Here is a 16,696-nt window from a genome sequence, read left to right as displayed (position 1 = left end):
ACTGGTTTTAAATTAAACGCTGTAGCAGTACAAGTCACTCATTTCCATTTAGACTTCTTCTAACTGCCTCTATCAAAATGCAAACTCGTCCAATCAGCGGTTAAACCGCCGGAGCTCTTGACTCCTCCCCCTGAACACCTTGACGCGTCACCTTCCATCTACCTGAGGAGGACAGGTAAAGTCTGCAGCGCAAGGGAGGAACCGGAGACTCTTCTCTGAACCCGTTGTCCGCGATGGCCGAGTCCCAGGTGGTGTGCCTGGAAGAAGACCACGTCAACGAGAAGGTCCCGGAGACCAGACCCGAGTTCTACTACAGCGAGGAGCAGCGCGCGGCCATCGAGCAGCTCGTGAGGAACGGGGACGGCGCGTTCAAGATGCGCCTGAAGGAGGACAACGTGAAGGACTTCTTATCCGCGCAGGAGGTCCAGAGTCTCAGGAACACCTTCGACGCGTACACCTCGGACAGCGACTCGGAGTCGGAGGGCGAGAAGTCCAAGGCGTCGAGCGCCGACTCGGGAGTGCACTCCACCTACTGGCCCGAGATGTCGGACACGGAGATCCCCCCGCTGGACGCGGGCTGGGTCCCGGGGAAAGGGGTGTACCGGGGGGCCTCCCGGGTGGTGATGTACTCCCACCCGCCCAAGGAGAACGGGCCGCACATCAAGCAGGTGGTCCGGAAGCTTATCCAGGAGTCCCAGAAGGTAACCGAATTTATTCATCACTTCTAACTGCGTTATGATTCATAATCAGCTGGTATCAAAGTATGGCAAGGGCCTCATTAGCGGTTGTTTAAGTTGTCGATGAATTTAAAGAGAAGAAAACTCTCAAAGGTTTAACTTTCATTTACATTCATTTAAATTAGCAGACGATTTTATCCGAAGCGACCTACAATAAATAGGCTACCTACATCTGTCAGAAGGGAAACAACAATATATCTCTGTCGGTACAGTAAGGATGTTCATAGAACCGAGTGCCAAGCTCTAATAATCACTAGGTTAACCCGTTCCCCGTATACAAGAAAATGGGAATGGGTTTCAAACTCTCAAAGTGTCTTATTTGTGTAAGCCAGGACTCATTTAATTAGTAAGTAATAAGTAATAATAACAATAATAAGTAACAACCTGTAAGCTACCTGCCGTCCGTCAAGCAGTGCAGAACATCCTTAGATAAAAAAATCTATACCAGGAACCAGAACCAGTTCATATATAAAACACCTTTATACCGGGAACCAGAACCAGTTCATATATAAAACACCTCCATACCAGGAACCAGAACCAGTTCATATATAAAACACCTTTATACCAGGAATCAGAACCAGTTAATATATAAAACACCTCCATACCAGGAGCCTGAACCAGTTCATATATAAAACACCTCCAAACCAGGAACCAGAACCAGTTCATATGTTAAACCCCTCCATACCAGAACCAGTTTATATATTAAACACCTCCATACCAGGAACCAGAACCAGTTTATATATTAAACACCTCCTTACCAGAACCAGTTTATATATTAAACACCTCCATACTAAGAACCAAAACCAGTTTATATATTAAACACCTCCTTACCAGAACCAGTTTATATATTAAACACCTCCATACTAAGAACCAAAACCAGTTTATATATTAAACACCTCCATACCAGGAACAAGGCCCAGGGTTTATTAGTCCACTTGACGTTAGCCTGCTCTCACACCTCACAGTAGCGCGTCTCATAACATGCGTGTCGTAACATGCAAAGCCGCGCGGAGCCAGACAAGCAGCTCGAGAGTCAGATTCAGATCAGGACTCGCGCTGCGGTGCCATCGCCAGTTTGCTGCCGGCGCCTGAGCACACGCAAGGCTCGCGATCAGCTCCAAAACAAACAGCTCCTCGTGATTGGCTGAGCTCCACGCGGAGCCATCTCGTGCAGATTCGAATCGTTGTTGTTAAGTTTTGTTTAATACGCGGGCATCAGTAGGTTCATATGCGCGAGCACGTGACCGACGCATAACAGAATATAAAGGGTGAAATGCTCGTGAGCCGCACTGGACGGGGCCTCGTGATCGAGCATGACATGTTACTAATAACTCAACATGTTACCAACCATAACCTAACATGTTACCAACCATACCTCAACATGCTAGCAACCATAACTCAACTTGTAACTAATAGCTCAACATGTTACCAACCGTAACTCAACATTTTACTAAAACTCAACATGTTACCAACCATAACTCACCATGTTACCAACCATACCTCAACATGCTACCAACCATAACTCAACATGTTACTAATAACTCAACATGTTACCAACCGTAACTCAACATGTTACTAAAACCCAACATAACTCAACATGTTACCAACCGTAACTCAACATGTTACTAAAACTCAACATGTTACCAACATAACTCAACATGTTACTAAAACTCAACATGTTACCAACCATAACTCAACATGTTACTAATAACTCAACATATTACTAATAACTCAACATGTTACCAACCATAACCTGACATGTTACCAACCATAACTCAACATGTTACCAACCATAACCTAACATGTTTCCAACCATAACTCAACTTGTAACTAATAGCTCAACATGTTACCAACCATAACTCAACATGTTACCAACCATAACCTAACATATTACTAACCATAACCAAAACCTCAACATCCTGCCCCTGTTTATGATCCTGTCTCTGTATAGTCTACTTGAGACAGTATATCAACTAAATCTCCAACAATACTTACCTGCTGTCACACTGTTTACAGGACGTCTAATTGGGGATTATTTTGACGATGTAATTGCCTTGTATTTAGTAAGCGGCCTTGAGGTAAAGTTTCCCATCGATATTTTTTAGGAGGGGAAGTGATGCACAAAATGTGTACGTTTCAGCACATGTGTCTTTAGAGGTTCAGCCGGCTCTGTGTACGTGCTGTGTCCTGCCCCGGTCGCTGTATGAGATCACCGCCGCAGGGGAGAGCAGACATCCATATGCATTCAGTTTCACTATAGAGCAGAGTTTGGGGGTGGATTTTTTGCATAGATTTCAACCCTCAGGTTATTCATTAAAAAAAATATTGCAACCCAATTATATAGGGTTGACGACGTCACATCTATTCATATTTGCAAGTAATTCATAATCATATAGATTAAAGCCTTTTTTGGTTTATCAGTTACTTTACATCCAAATCTAACGTAACAGACTAGCTAGAGTAACTAGAGTAACTAATTAGAGTAACTAGAGTAACTATGGCAACTACAGTATCTACAGTAACTAGAGTAACTAGAGTAGTTAGAATAACTAGAATGGCCAGAGTCCCTAGAGTAACTATAGTAACTAGAGCAGCTAGAGTAACTAGGTAGGGTAATTAGAGTAACTAGAGTAAATACAGCTACTAGAGTAACTACAGTAAAGTATTTTGGACGTAAGGTAGCGACCATTTTACAGCTTCATTCAGTCATTCATATTGTTCGTCAGTTACCCGGTAGGTAAATATATGACTTAAAGTCAATATTTAACATGAAGATGTGCTGTTCCAAATACAGTTTAGACGGATAGCAGTTAAAGGTGATTTGAGAGCTGTAATGAGAGAGCGAGGAAGATAGTGAAAGAGATTTAGAAAATAAACAACCTTATAAATAGTTCCCTCCCAGCCTCCCTTCCTCCCCCTCTCCCTCCCTCCCCTGTTTCTCCGCCATTGTGAATTATTACCAGTGATTGACAGGCCAGATAGGTTCCCGTAACCTACTAGTTTCAATCAAAACAGTTGATGGATGGCTAAGGCATCTCTAACAAATTAAACTCGAAGGATAACTCTTAAATCGTACCTACGGCCTCTTTAGCCTTAACTAACCCTTTACTAATAAATCAAGCAATCCTTATGATTTAACCTCTCTTTAAGTCCTGGGTGTGATCATCTATAGACACTGTGAACAGGATGAGAGGCTGCAGTAATTAGAGGAAATCCTCTTATTCTCCGTAGCTCTGCTCGGAAAAACGGAGTTCCTCCTGTGAATGTGTGGCAATGAATCCTAGTGCTGTCGTCTGTTGTTAAGTCCCATCAGGATTCATTGACATGTGACGGGAACTGGATGAGTAATAGCTCTGAAACCCCCCTTGAACCACACAGACTTTATAGCTCATAATTATAGTCATTAAGTGGAAAAATTAATACACAGAATTGTTGAAGAAATAAGTCACATGACCTTGTTTCACATATACACACACGCACACACGCACGCACGCACGCACACACACACACACACACACACACACACACACACACACACACACACACACACACACAGAGTTATGAAATAACTGGTGCTCCTTAGGTGTTGTGTTCTGGTCCTAGCTGTGGTTCTGTGTGATGGTTCTAGCGGTAGTTCTGGTGGATTGCGATATAATAAACAAATGGTGTCATGAGTCTACTTGCTTGGTTATCGAGGAAAATGCACACAGGTTACTGATACTTTTAAAATGTTTATTTCTCAACTCAAACATACAAACTTAAACTAGCATAAAAAATACTAAAACTAAGAAATGTGTGCAGTACTGTTTTCAAAATAACAATATTTTACAAAATTAAATAAATAATAAAAAAAATATCTTTTTCAAAATAAAGGCATTTCTGCAGTGCAAACTTGTTAGGTTTTCTCAATAGTACAACTAAATAAAATAAATAGAATAAATAAGAAAATACAAATTATTATTATTTTCTTTTATTTAATTTTTTTATTAAATCGCAGCGGTTATACAATCGCAAAGGCTGATATTGCGATTGCGATTCGATTAATCGTGCAGCACTGTGTGATGGTTCTGACTGTGGTTCTGTAGAATGGTTCTAGTGGTCGTTCTGGTGTTCTGTGTGATGGTTCTAGCTGTGGTTCTGTTTGATGGTTCTGGTGTTCTGTGTGAGGTTAGGTTCTAGCTAACCTTCTAGCTGGTTCTAGCTGTGGTTCTGTGGGATGGTTCTAGCTGTGGTTCTGTGGGATGGTTCTAGCTGTGGCTCTGTGTGATGGTTCCAGCTGGTGTTCTGTGTGATGGTTCTAGCTGGTGTTCTGTTGGATGGTTCCAGCTGGTGTTCTGTGGGATGGTTCTAGCTGGTGTTCTGTGGGATGGTTCTGGTAATCTATGTGATGGTTCTAGCTGTGGTTCTGTGGGGTGGTTCTAGCTGTGGTTCTGTGGGATTGTTCTAGCTGTGGTTCTGTTGGATGGTTCTAGCTGTGGTTCTGTGTGATGGTTCTAACTGGTGTTCTGTGGGATGGTTCCAGCTGGTGTTCTGTGGGATGGTTCTAGCTGTGGTTCTGTGGGATGGTTCTAGCTGGTGTTCTGTGGGATGGTTCTGGTGTTCTATGTGATGGTTCTAGCTGGTGTTCTGTGTGATGGTTCTGGTGTTCTATGTGATGGTTCTAGCTGGTGGTCTGTGGGATGGTTCCAGCTGGTGTTCTGTGGGACGGTTCTAGCTGTGGTTCTGTGGGATGGTTCTAGCTGTGGTTCTGTGGGATGGTTCTAGCTGGTGTTCTGTGGGATGGTTCTGGTGTTCTATGTGATGGTTCTAGCTGGTGTTCTGTATGATGGTTCTGGTGTTCTATGTGATGGTTCTAGCTGGTGTTCTGTGGGATGGTTCTAGCTGTGGTTCTATGTGATGGTTCTAGCTGTGGTTCTGTTGGATGGTTCTAGCTGTGGTTCTGTGTGATGGTTCTAACTGGTGTTCTGTGGGATGGTTCCAGCTGGTGTTCTGTGGGATGGTTCTAGCTGTGGTTCTGTGGGATGGTTCTAGCTGGTGTTCTGTGGGATGGTTCTGGTGTTCTATGTGATGGTTCTAGCTGGTGTTCTGTGTGATGGTTCTGGTGTTCTATGTGATGGTTCTAGCTGGTGGTCTGTGGGATGGTTCCAGCTGGTGTTCTGTGGGACGGTTCTAGCTGTGGTTCTGTGGGATGGTTCTAGCTGTGGTTCTGTGGGATGGTTCTAGCTGGTGTTCTGTGGGATGGTTCTGGTGTTCTATGTGATGGTTCTAGCTGGTGTTCTGTATGATGGTTCTGGTGTTCTATGTGATGGTTCTAGCTGGTGTTCTGTGGGATGGTTCTAGCTGTGGTTCTATGTGATGGTTCTAGCTGTGGTTCTATGTGATGGTTCTAGCTGTGGTTCTGTGGGATGGTTCTAGCTGTGGTTCTATGTGATGGTTCTAGCTGTGGTTCTATGTGATGGTTCTAGCTGTGGTTCTGTGGGATGGTTCTAGCTGTGGTTCTGTGGGATGGTTCCAGCTGGTGTTCTGTGTGATGGTTCCAGCTGTGGTTCTGTGGGATGGTTCTAGCTGTGGTTCTGTGGGATGGTTCTAGCTGTGGTTCTGTGTGATGGTTCAAGCTGTGGTTCTGTGTGATGGTTCTGGTGTTCTGTGTGATGGTTCTGGTGTTCTGTGTGATGGTTCCAGCTGGTGTTCTGTGTGATGGTTCCAGCTGTGGTTCTGTGGGATGGTTCTAGCTGTGTTCCTGTGTTCCCCAGGTGGTTGCCATGGTGATGGACCGTCTGACAGACCTGCAGATCCTGCAGGACCTGTTGGACGCGCTGTCCCGGCGGGGGGTGGCGGTGTACGCCGTGCTGGAGGCCGCGGGCGTCGCCCACTTCCTGGACATGTGCGGCCGCCTGCAGATCAATGCCGCGCAGATACGGGTGAGGGGGGCAGGGGGCTGGGAACACACACAGGGACACACCTGAACACACAATCAGGAAAACACACACTAACGCACAATCGCAAACATACGCACACACACAAACGCATACTCACGCACACACCAGCACACAATCATGCACAAACAACAACACACAATAACGCACACACACAAACACACACATTAACACACAATCAGGGAAACACTCACACATTAACACACAATCACGCAAACACACATGAACACACAAACACACACATGAGCACACAAACATATGAACAAACAATCACGAAAAAATCCCACACATGAACACACACAGATAAACACACAATCACGAAAACACTAACACATTAACATAATCAAAAGCACACACACGAACACACATGCGAGCACAAATCAACACCCAAACACGTGCACACGCGCACACACACACACCCACCCACACACACACACACACAAAGACAGACACCCAAACACAGGTTATTGTATGGAGTGGTTGTTATTGTGGAGAAACTAAGTCACTGAACTGCCTGAAGGATTTGGCCGCTCTGCTACGATCTAAGGGGAGCTAGTGACGTTGTCTGTTGAGATTTAGGTGAGCCATGACTTCTGTTATTACACACACACACACACACACACACACACACACACACACACACACACACACACACACATACACGCACACAGTTATGCAATAACGGTAGGGTAAAGGTAGTTATTAGGTGTCATGAGACCTAAACTAAATGACGACTGAAACCAGTTCACATGCCCAGTCCCAAGGGCCCCCAGGTCCAGTCCCCATCCCTGACCTCACCCCTCCTGCGGGGAAGCTGTGTACCACACACATGTCTCACACACTTGTGTCTCACAACACAGCGATGGGAGCTGCTAATCAGTCGTTGGAATATGATGGCTGTCAACGGCTTGTCACCTGCCGCCTCACCTGGGGGGGTGAACAAACATCACGTTGGTTGACATGGCGACAGAGACAACGTCAACAATGAACCTTTGGTCTCAGCAAACGAGCCGAATCCTTCGACGTGTCAGCTGTTGTACCGACGCGTGGTATGAAGCTGAACCAGAGTGGAACACGAGGGCATGGAGCTATCGTTGATCAGAGGGAATTCACCCATAAAACGTGAACCATAAAACACAAAACCCGCAGTAAGGACAGAGTCCCGAGGCGCTCGGGCCTCCTCTCTGGGGGTTCGGCCCGTGGACACCGGGCGGGAGGGCGTGGTCAGCTGGACATTGTTCGGACATTAAGACAATAAACAATGGACAAACAGTGGCTATCATATATACAATAGCAGCCTCAGCCTCTCTCTCCTGGATGTCACCTGATCTCTGGGCCAGGGAGCCAGGGGAGGGGGAGGAAGCCTTAATGGGGCCAGGCGGGGCCGGTGGTGAATGGGGGGTCTCCGATTCTCCTCCTGCTGTAGGGATGGGCCACATCCCACTGCCCGGAAGAATCCCGCCCTGGCAAGGCGGTGACGGCAATGGGAAGCGGCTCCCTCGATCCCTCTCCCCTCGTTGTCTAGTCTCTCTCTCCCTCTCTCTCTCCCCTCGTTGTCTGGTCTCTCTCTCCCTCTCTCTCTCCTCTCGTTACCTAGTCTCTCCCTCTCTCCTCTTTGTCTCCCTCTCCCCTCCTTTTCCTCCCTTCGGTCCTCGTGGCTCCTCTCATCTCTCTCCTTGTTCCTCTACCTTCCTCCAGTTTGTTCATTGTTGCTCTCTCTCTCTCTCTCTCTCTCTCTCTCTCTCTCTCTCTCTCTCTCTCTCTCTCTCTCTCCCCGCTCTGTAAACAGATCTGCCCGGTGTGTCTGCCAAGTGGGTTTGCTCTTCCTGTCTCTGCAGCCTCCCTGTTTTGTGTGAAGGTTGACTTTGGTTACAAGGCGGCCTACTGCAGGCCGAGTGATCCAGCCAGTGTGTACCCAGTGTGTAACTAGTGTGTAACCAGGCTATAACCAGTGTGTGACCAGTGTGTGACCAATGTGTCACCAGTGTGTGACCAGTGTGTAACCAGTGTGTGACCAGTGTGTGACCAGTGTGTGACCAGGATGTTTCTGTCCGCAGAACCTCCGTGTGCGGTCGGTGAAGGGGGCGGGGCTTGCCCTCTCCTTCGGTAAACTCCCGGGGTCTCTGAGCTCCAAATACATGCTGGTGGACGGCGAGAAGGTCATGTTCGGCTCCTACAGGTGAGTCTGCTGCCACGGGCCGCAGACTGGTCTTAAATCCCTCCCTCCACCATTTCTCCACCATTGAGAAGCGCAGCGTGCCCGAGATGCTTCATAATTGGTCTAAAATTGTAATGGTTTCATACGGGATGCCGGGGGACAGTCAACCATAAGTCTATTCCAAATAAAAAGCTGACTCTTGGCTTTGGCTTTATCTAACAATATCATCTACAGCACCGTTAATTATTGCTTCCTACAAACACCTGAGGGCCTCAGCTGACGTAAAAAACAAAACTCACTACGGACGAGGAAAACCGAGGCTTTAAGGCTGGAAACAACACACCAAACAGACTTGTGTGACTGATCTTGCCAGACTGTCAGACGGCCGATAATCTGGTTGGTGTGTCTGGGCCTTTAAAGAGAGCACTCAAATAGGGTTAGGGTTAGGGTTAGCTGTCACTTCTGTTGACCATCACTTGGCCCACAGCATGTCAACCATCAGAAACAGCAGAACCACAGCCTACTGCCTACACCGACGCTGTGGGGGCATGTTGGCGTTTGGTCTCTCTAATATCAGATCGTCCGCCGCTCGGTGTTCTCTCGGCGGCCCATCCCTTGTTCCCCGTCCTCTGATCTTCCTAACCCCTCCCTGACGTATCCTCCTGCCCCCAGCTTCACCTGGAGCTCCTCGCGGCTGGACCGCAACACCATCACCGTGATGACGGGCCACGTGGTCGACTTCTTCGACAGCGACTTCCGGGAGATGTACGCGGCGTCCGAGGAGGTGGACCTCTTCAAGGAGTTCAGCATCAAGCGGCCGCCCCCCACACCTCTGCTGAAGCCTGTGGTCAAGGCCAAAGCCCCGCCCCTCAGCGTCTCCATCTCCCGCTTCCAGGTGTCCCTGAAGGAGCAGAGTCAGAACAACGTCAAGGTGCCCGCGCACAAGTACCACAACCCCAAGTACTCCCTGGTGGTCGGCAACAGCCTGAGCCGAACCTGCTCTCTGCAGGACGTCTCCTCGCCCCCCAGCCCACCGCCCGCCTCCGCCCAGAACGGCTTCCTCAACAAGCTCCGGCACGCCATTGGGGACAGCGCCGAGAAGGTCAACGGGGGGTCCCCCCAGCACAGCCCCCCCGCCCCCAAACCGGCCTCGCCGCCGCGGCCCGGGAGCGAGGAGGAAGGGGACGGGAAGGGAGGCTCCAAGAAGACCCCGTCGCCCGGGGCCAAGAAACCGCTGCACTCCTTCAGGGGCTTCCTGAAGGGCCGGGGGATCAACCAGATCTCAGAGGTCCTCGACGAGGGCGTGGTCACGCCGCCGACACCCTCCCCCGCCCCGCCCCCCGTCACCCGGAGCCCGGCGGCGGCCAGCCCGGCGGCCAGCCCACTGGCCCGCTCTAGCGCCGTCGCCAGGGAGACGGAGGACTCGTTCGACCCCGTGGAGAAGCCCCCCGTGGTGAAGTTCAAGAGCAAGAAGCCGACCAAGCTGCCCCAGAGGAGCATGTCTCTGATGACCATCAACACGGCGGAGGACGACCCCGACGGTTCGTACGCACGCCTCACACCTCTCTCTGCTACTGCTTCTCGTTACGGTTCCCGTCTTTGTTTCGCCGACCTGACCTCCGTGTTTCTCTGCCCACAGGCTACAAAGGTCGGAAGCGATCCCAGAAGAAGAATTGCATTCAATCCTGAGGATGCAATGACCCCGTGTAGAAGTGTTTGATCTGCAGTGCGGATAAAGTGTAGGGCCGTCTTAGGGCTGCCATCGAGGTCACCCCTGTATTCTGGAGGAGCTGGGTCCCATGTCTCAATTTAACAACCTGTGGAGTGTGTGTGGAGGATGTTTCAGCAGCCTCACCTGGCCCGAGTCCGATTGGACTCTGGGGCTGAGTGAGGCTGCACACCTGTTGTGCTTGGAGCAATCAGGGAGCACAGGTTGAACCGGCCATCCTCCACACACCCTCCACATCAACATGTATCTTTAGTCCCCGGCCCGTCAGTAATCAGCCATGCTGTGGGATCAGACCACATGGTGTTGCTTTGTTTGAGCTTCTGCTCTGCAGCTGATATTACCCAAGTCCCTGGCTTTGAATCCTTGTTGCCTTGACTGATACCCCACTACCCCTTAGTCCTAGGCTGCATCCGAATACTCATACTTGACTGCTATATAGTAGCCATTTTGTAGTACGTCACAAATATAACGGGTCCGAATGCTCAGTACGCATTGTGTAGTAGGCAAAACGTTTCCGAATGCGTACTACCGCCACAGTATACAGCGGTAGGTCACTACGCTATCCCACAATTCAGCCGGAGTCTGGTAACCGAAGAAGAAGAACGCCGCTGTCAAAAAAAAAAAAAAAAGGTAAATCATCGCTGGTGACTTTAATTTTGCAGGCATCTGATGTGCAGTGCACAGAGGGGAAATACATAATCTCCAAACATCCGGTGGTGTTCGGAAGCGTTCGGAGGCGTTCTATGCATAGCTGTAGAACGTGCAACATTAACGGTCAAGTAGTAGACACTGCACAGAAATAGTATATACTTAGTATTCGGATGCACCCCTAGCCTCGTGAACCCACCCTGGTCTGAGTTGATTTTATGTTTCTCACAACTGTCTGGCCTCAGGCCTGTTCATGAATCAATGACAGGACCAATCAACACTCAGGAGCTGGAGCATCAATTTAGGAGGAATTTTGTTTATTACAAGAGCGGCTCTCTGATTGGCTGAAGGGTTTTTTAAACCACGTATGAGCATGAAATCAATTTCTGCCGGGCGTCTCACACTTCCCTCAAGACTTCCCCAACCCAGAGGCTCCCTGAAACTTAACGGTGCAGCCAGTGTCAAACAGACCTATTAAAGAGAGAGAACAGCCCTATAAAAAAAGAACAGTCCTACCAGAGAACAGTCCTATTAAAGAACAGTCCTACCAGAGAACACTAAAGAACAGTCCTACCAGAGAACAGTCCTATTAAATATCATTTCATGAGCTGCTGAAGGACAGCAGGTCAGAGAGAACCGTTTCAGACTGACAAGACGGACGCCGCCGCTCCAAGTTATGATGCAATATATTAATTTTTTTTAGACGTGCTATAGTTTTGTATGATTGATCCGGATTGGTTGCCAAGGTGTTGCCCTGGATGGCAACTGGCATTCCGGCTTGTGTGCTCTCTCGGTTGCCATGGCAATAAGAAAAGTCTTCAAACAGGTGTGTCGTTTTCTGGATAAGTGTGGAGAATGGAGACATCTAGAAGCAGATGTCTCAGTGTGGAGAACCGAGACTTCTAGAAGCAGATGTCTTCTAGAGGAGGAGGAAACTCTATGGCCACGTTGCCAGGTTTTCTACACTTTTTGCCACGCAGTTTGTATGTTCTTCTTTAGAAGAGAGATGTGAGAATTTACTAAGGAATTATAATGTGAAGCCTCAGGACAACTTGAAATACCAGTGACGTGTAAAGTGGTGTAAATGTTTGCAATTAAAGGCTATTTCGCAACCGCTGACAATATGTGTGTGACATGGTTTCGCACCTAGTAGATCAAGATCTGACAGCTGAGTATTTGGAGTACACAAGATACACATGCACACACACGCCCACAGACACACACACACACACACACACACACACACGCATGCATACACACATACATGCATACACACATACATGCATACACACATACACGCACAGCCGGAAATGTGAACAGGAAGGGAGCGTGCACTGCGGTGCTCTTCACAGGTGCATTGTCAACAGAATATGTGGATCTCAGAAATCTCTTCACCTTTGGAGCCTAGTCCCACAGAGATTGTTTGGGTTGGAGCAGGTTAAAAACTATGGCTGGTAATCAGATGATTAATACCTTAATGCAATATGTGATTACATTGGATCAATGTCCTGTCAATTTCTCAGGTTCCTGTTCGTTTGTTCCTCAGAGCACCTCGGTCTACTGTTTTTAACTCAAGAACAAAGTGACTCACTAACGCCATCTGTCGGCAAAAAATACCAGGTTCTGCTTTTCACCCAAATCTTTATTATAAAAAAAATAGAAAAAGGTCCATGTTAATCTGCGTGTCAATAAATACAGTGTAATAACACAAATAATTGTGCAAGATGTTTGCATATCTTTGTACAAATGCTGTTGTAATAACTTGCTACTGCAATTTGAACAACCAAAACATTAATAAACTGCCCTAAACACACACACACACACACACACACACACACACACACACACACAGAAGACACTTAACGGCCTCAAATTCATATTGGCTATCAAGAGAAAATACTTCTGGTCAATCACATAACAACACAATCGTATTTTAAACACTCCGCATGATCCAGGGAGCCTGCATCAGCTCTGTGGGTCTGTGACAGCAGTGCAACACTGAGAGGGTATTTCCCATAATGCAATGCAAAACTGGTCCATCTGCAGTGGATGGTTGTTAAAGGCCCCCGCTCCAGGGAGTGGAAGAAAAAGTGACGCTTTAATTACAGACTCAGCCTCGTTAAGGGTCAACTCTGAGGCTCAGAACGGGGTCCATGGGTACTCCTGTTGTTGTTGCTGTTGTTGTTGTTGTTGTTGTGGGTGTTTTTGTTGTGGCTGATGCTGCCGGTGACCTTCCTCCGGCGCGAGGTCACAAGGTCGTAGAAGGGGTCCTTTGAGATGCTGGCGCTGGAGGGAGGGGGGGGGGGAGAGCTGAGGTGAGTGGAGGGACGGTGGATCAGGGAGACAACACACCTCTGGCCACAGGGACCGTTAGGTCGGGTTAACCCCCCCCCCCCCCAGGTGACTCATGGAGAACTGAATCATCAACGCCATCCTTATCACCGAGCCAGTTCCTCTGTTCCCCCCACCCCCCATCCCCAACCCCACCCCCTGAACCTGAACCACGTCAGTTAGCCCTGACGGAGGTGACCCCACCCCCCTGGTGGAGGTGACCCCATCCCCCTGATGGAGGTGACCCCCGACCCCCACCCCCCTGACGGAGGTGACCCCACCCGCCTGACGGAGGTGACCCCACCCCCCTGATGGAGGTGAACCCCGACCCCCACCCCCCTGACGGAGGTGACCCCACCCGCCTGACGGAGGTGACCCCACCCCCCTGATGGAGGTGACCCCCGACCCCCACCCCCCTGACGGAGGTGACCCCACCCGCCTGACGGAGGTGACCCCACCCCCCTGACGGAGGTGACCCCCGACCCCCACCCCCCTGACGGAGGTGACCCCACCCGCCTGACGGAGGTGACCCCACCCCCCTGATGGAGGTGACCCCCGACCCCCACCCCCCTGACGGAGGTGACCCCACCCGCCTGACGGAGGTGACCCCACCCCCCTGACGGAGGTGACCCCACCCCCTGGTGGAGGTGACCCCACCCACCTGACGGAGGTGACCCCACCCACCCACCTGACGGAGGTGACCCCACCCACCTGACGGAGGTGACCCCACCCACCCACCTGACGGAGGTGACCCCACCCACCTGACGGAGGTGACCCCCGACCCCCACCCCCCTGACGGAAGTGACCCCACCCCCTGGTGGAGGTGACCCCACCCACCCACCTGACGGAGGTGACCCCACCCACCCACCTGACGGAGGTGACCCCACCCCCTGGTGGAGGTGACCCCACCCGCCTGACGGAGGTGACCCCACCCCCCTGACGGAGGTGACCCCACCCACCTGACGGAGGTGACCCCACCCCCTGGTGGAGGTGACCCCACCCACCTGACGGAGGTGACCCCCGACCCCCACCCCCCTGACGGAGGTGACCCCACCCGCCTGACGGAGGTGACCCCACCCCCCTGACGGAGGTGACCCCACCCCCTGGTGGAGGTGACCCCACCCACCCACCTGACGGAGGTGACCCCACCCACCTGACGGAGGTGACCCCACCCACCCACCTGACGGAGGTGACCCCACCCACCTGACGGAGGTGACCCCCGACCCCCACCCCCCTGACGGAAGTGACCCCACCCCCTGGTGGAGGTGACCCCACCCACCCACCTGACGGAGGTGACCCCACCCACCCACCTGACGGAGGTGACCCCACCCCCTGGTGGAGGTGACCCCACCCGCCTGACGGAGGTGACCCCACCCCCCTGACGGAGGTGACCCCACCCACCTGACGGAGGTGACCCCACCCCCTGGTGGAGGTGACCCCACCCACCTGACGGAGGTGACCCCCGACCCCCACCCCCCTGACGGAAGTGACCCCACCCCCTGGTGGAGGTGACCCCACCCACCTGACGGAGGTGACCCCACCCCCTGGTGGAGGTGACCCCACCCACCTGACGGAGGTGACCCCACCCCCCTGACGGAGGTGACCCCACCCACCTGATGGAGGTGACCCCACCCCCCTGACGGAGGTGACCCCACCCACCTGACGGAGGTGACCCCCGACCCCCACCCCCCTGACGGAAGTGACCCCACCCCCTGGTGGAGGTGACCCCACCCACCTGACGGAGGTGACCCCACCCCCCTGATGGAGGTGACCCCACCCACCTGATGGAGGTGACCCAGCCTTCCTGCTCCGCCCGGCTGGCGGCACTGAGCCGGTAGGCGCTGTGCTTCCCCTCCACCAGCACCCCCGCCTCCACCTTACACGCCTTCACCTTCTGCCCCCTGCAGCTGGACAGCTCCAGGCAGTACTGGGGGGGGGCACAGGCACACACACACACACACACACACACACACACACACACACACACACACACACACCACACACACACAGACACAGGTACAATAAGATGTCAATACACATGCACATACTGGCACCTATACATGCACACATACACACACACACAGACACACAGACAGGCACGCACGCACACACACAGACAGAGACACAAACACACACTCGCGAGCGCGCGCACAGGCACCAACCACACACAAACAGCCAGACACGCACACAAACACACACACACACACACACACACGCGCACACATGAGTAAACACAAACAGGCAACACGACAGCGATTACAGCCATTAGGGCGGTTCTACTTCTTGGATGGGGAGATATAACGACCCCACAATCATTTCTCTCTGATGCACAGGGTTGGTTATCTGATGAAGTGGCCTCATAAAGTAACTACATTAATTACACATCTCATTAAGTTCTCTGTGTAATCGTCCACCCCCCTTGTAGACAGAGCTGGGGGCCCCTACCCGTTTGGTGGGGTCGTGGATGGGTCTCACGGACAGGTTCTCCAGGGGGATGATCCCGATGGGATCCTTATCCTGTGAGGAGAGAGAGAGCGGCTCAGTGAACAGAGAGAGCGGCTCAGTGAACAGAGAGAGCGGCTCAGTGAACAGAGAGAGCGGCTCAGTGAACAGAAGGGAGCGGTGAACCGGCTCAGTGAACAGAGAGAGCGGCTCAGTGAACAGAGAGAGCGGCTCAGTGAACAGAGAGAGCGGCTCAGTGAACAGAACGGAGCGGAGGGTCTTAAGGAACCCAGGAGACCCCAGGACTCACGCTGGTGTACTGGAAGTAGTAGAGGCAGCTGTCAGTCAGGATGAACCACCGCCTCTTCCAGGTCTTCACCTTCCCACCTGGAGAGGAAGGCAGCGTCAGAGAGAGGCTGGGGGGAGGGCAGAGAGAGGCTGAGGTCGTGGGGGGAGGGCAGATAGAGGCTGAGGGGGGGGCAGATAGAGGCTGAGGGGGGGGGCAGATAGAGGCTGAGGGGGGGGCAGATAGAGGCTGAGGGGGGGGCAGATAGAGGCTGAGGGGAGGGGCAGATAGAGGCTGAGGGGGGGGCAGATAGAGGCTGAGGGGGGGCAGATAGAGGCTGAGGGGGGGGGCAGATAGAGGCTGAGGGGGGGGGCAGATAGAGGCTGAGGGGAGGGGCAGATAGAGGCTGAGGGGGGGGCAGATAGAGGC

The 16,696-nt window shown here is 51.3% G+C and overlaps 2 protein-coding genes across 2 annotated transcripts in view; one reads left to right on the top strand and one right to left on the bottom strand.

The window, feature by feature from the left end:
• Window positions 1–175: 175 nt before the first annotated feature.
• fam83fa (family with sequence similarity 83 member Fa) lies at window positions 176–12,276 on the top strand. The gene is made up of 5 exons (XM_079746573.1): window positions 176–701; window positions 6,491–6,658; window positions 8,731–8,852; window positions 9,504–10,372; window positions 10,471–12,276. Exons 1-5 carry the CDS (start codon window positions 234–236, stop codon window positions 10,518–10,520), a joined length of 1,677 nt encoding a protein of 558 aa, XP_079602699.1. The 5' UTR covers window positions 176–233; the 3' UTR covers window positions 10,521–12,276.
• A 559-nt stretch (window positions 12,277–12,835) lies between these two features.
• LOC307082955 (cytohesin-3-like) overlaps window positions 12,836–16,696 on the bottom strand; it is a 13,117-nt gene continuing 9,256 nt past the window's right edge. The window contains exons 10-13 of the mRNA XM_079746710.1: window positions 16,292–16,368; window positions 15,985–16,056; window positions 15,321–15,466; window positions 12,836–13,494 (exon numbers count right to left, since the gene is read on the bottom strand). Of these exons, the coding sequence (XP_079602836.1) occupies window positions 13,335–13,494; window positions 15,321–15,466; window positions 15,985–16,056; window positions 16,292–16,368 (455 nt within the window). The 3' untranslated portion in view covers window positions 12,836–13,334. The remainder of the gene's footprint in view (window positions 13,495–15,320; window positions 15,467–15,984; window positions 16,057–16,291; window positions 16,369–16,696) is intronic.

Source organism: Pollachius pollachius (genome assembly GCF_949987615.1).
Source record: "Pollachius pollachius genome assembly, chromosome: 11".
NCBI classification, from domain to species: domain Eukaryota; kingdom Metazoa; phylum Chordata; class Actinopteri; order Gadiformes; family Gadidae; genus Pollachius; species Pollachius pollachius.
This window is presented reverse-complemented; position numbering and strand designations above follow the sequence as displayed.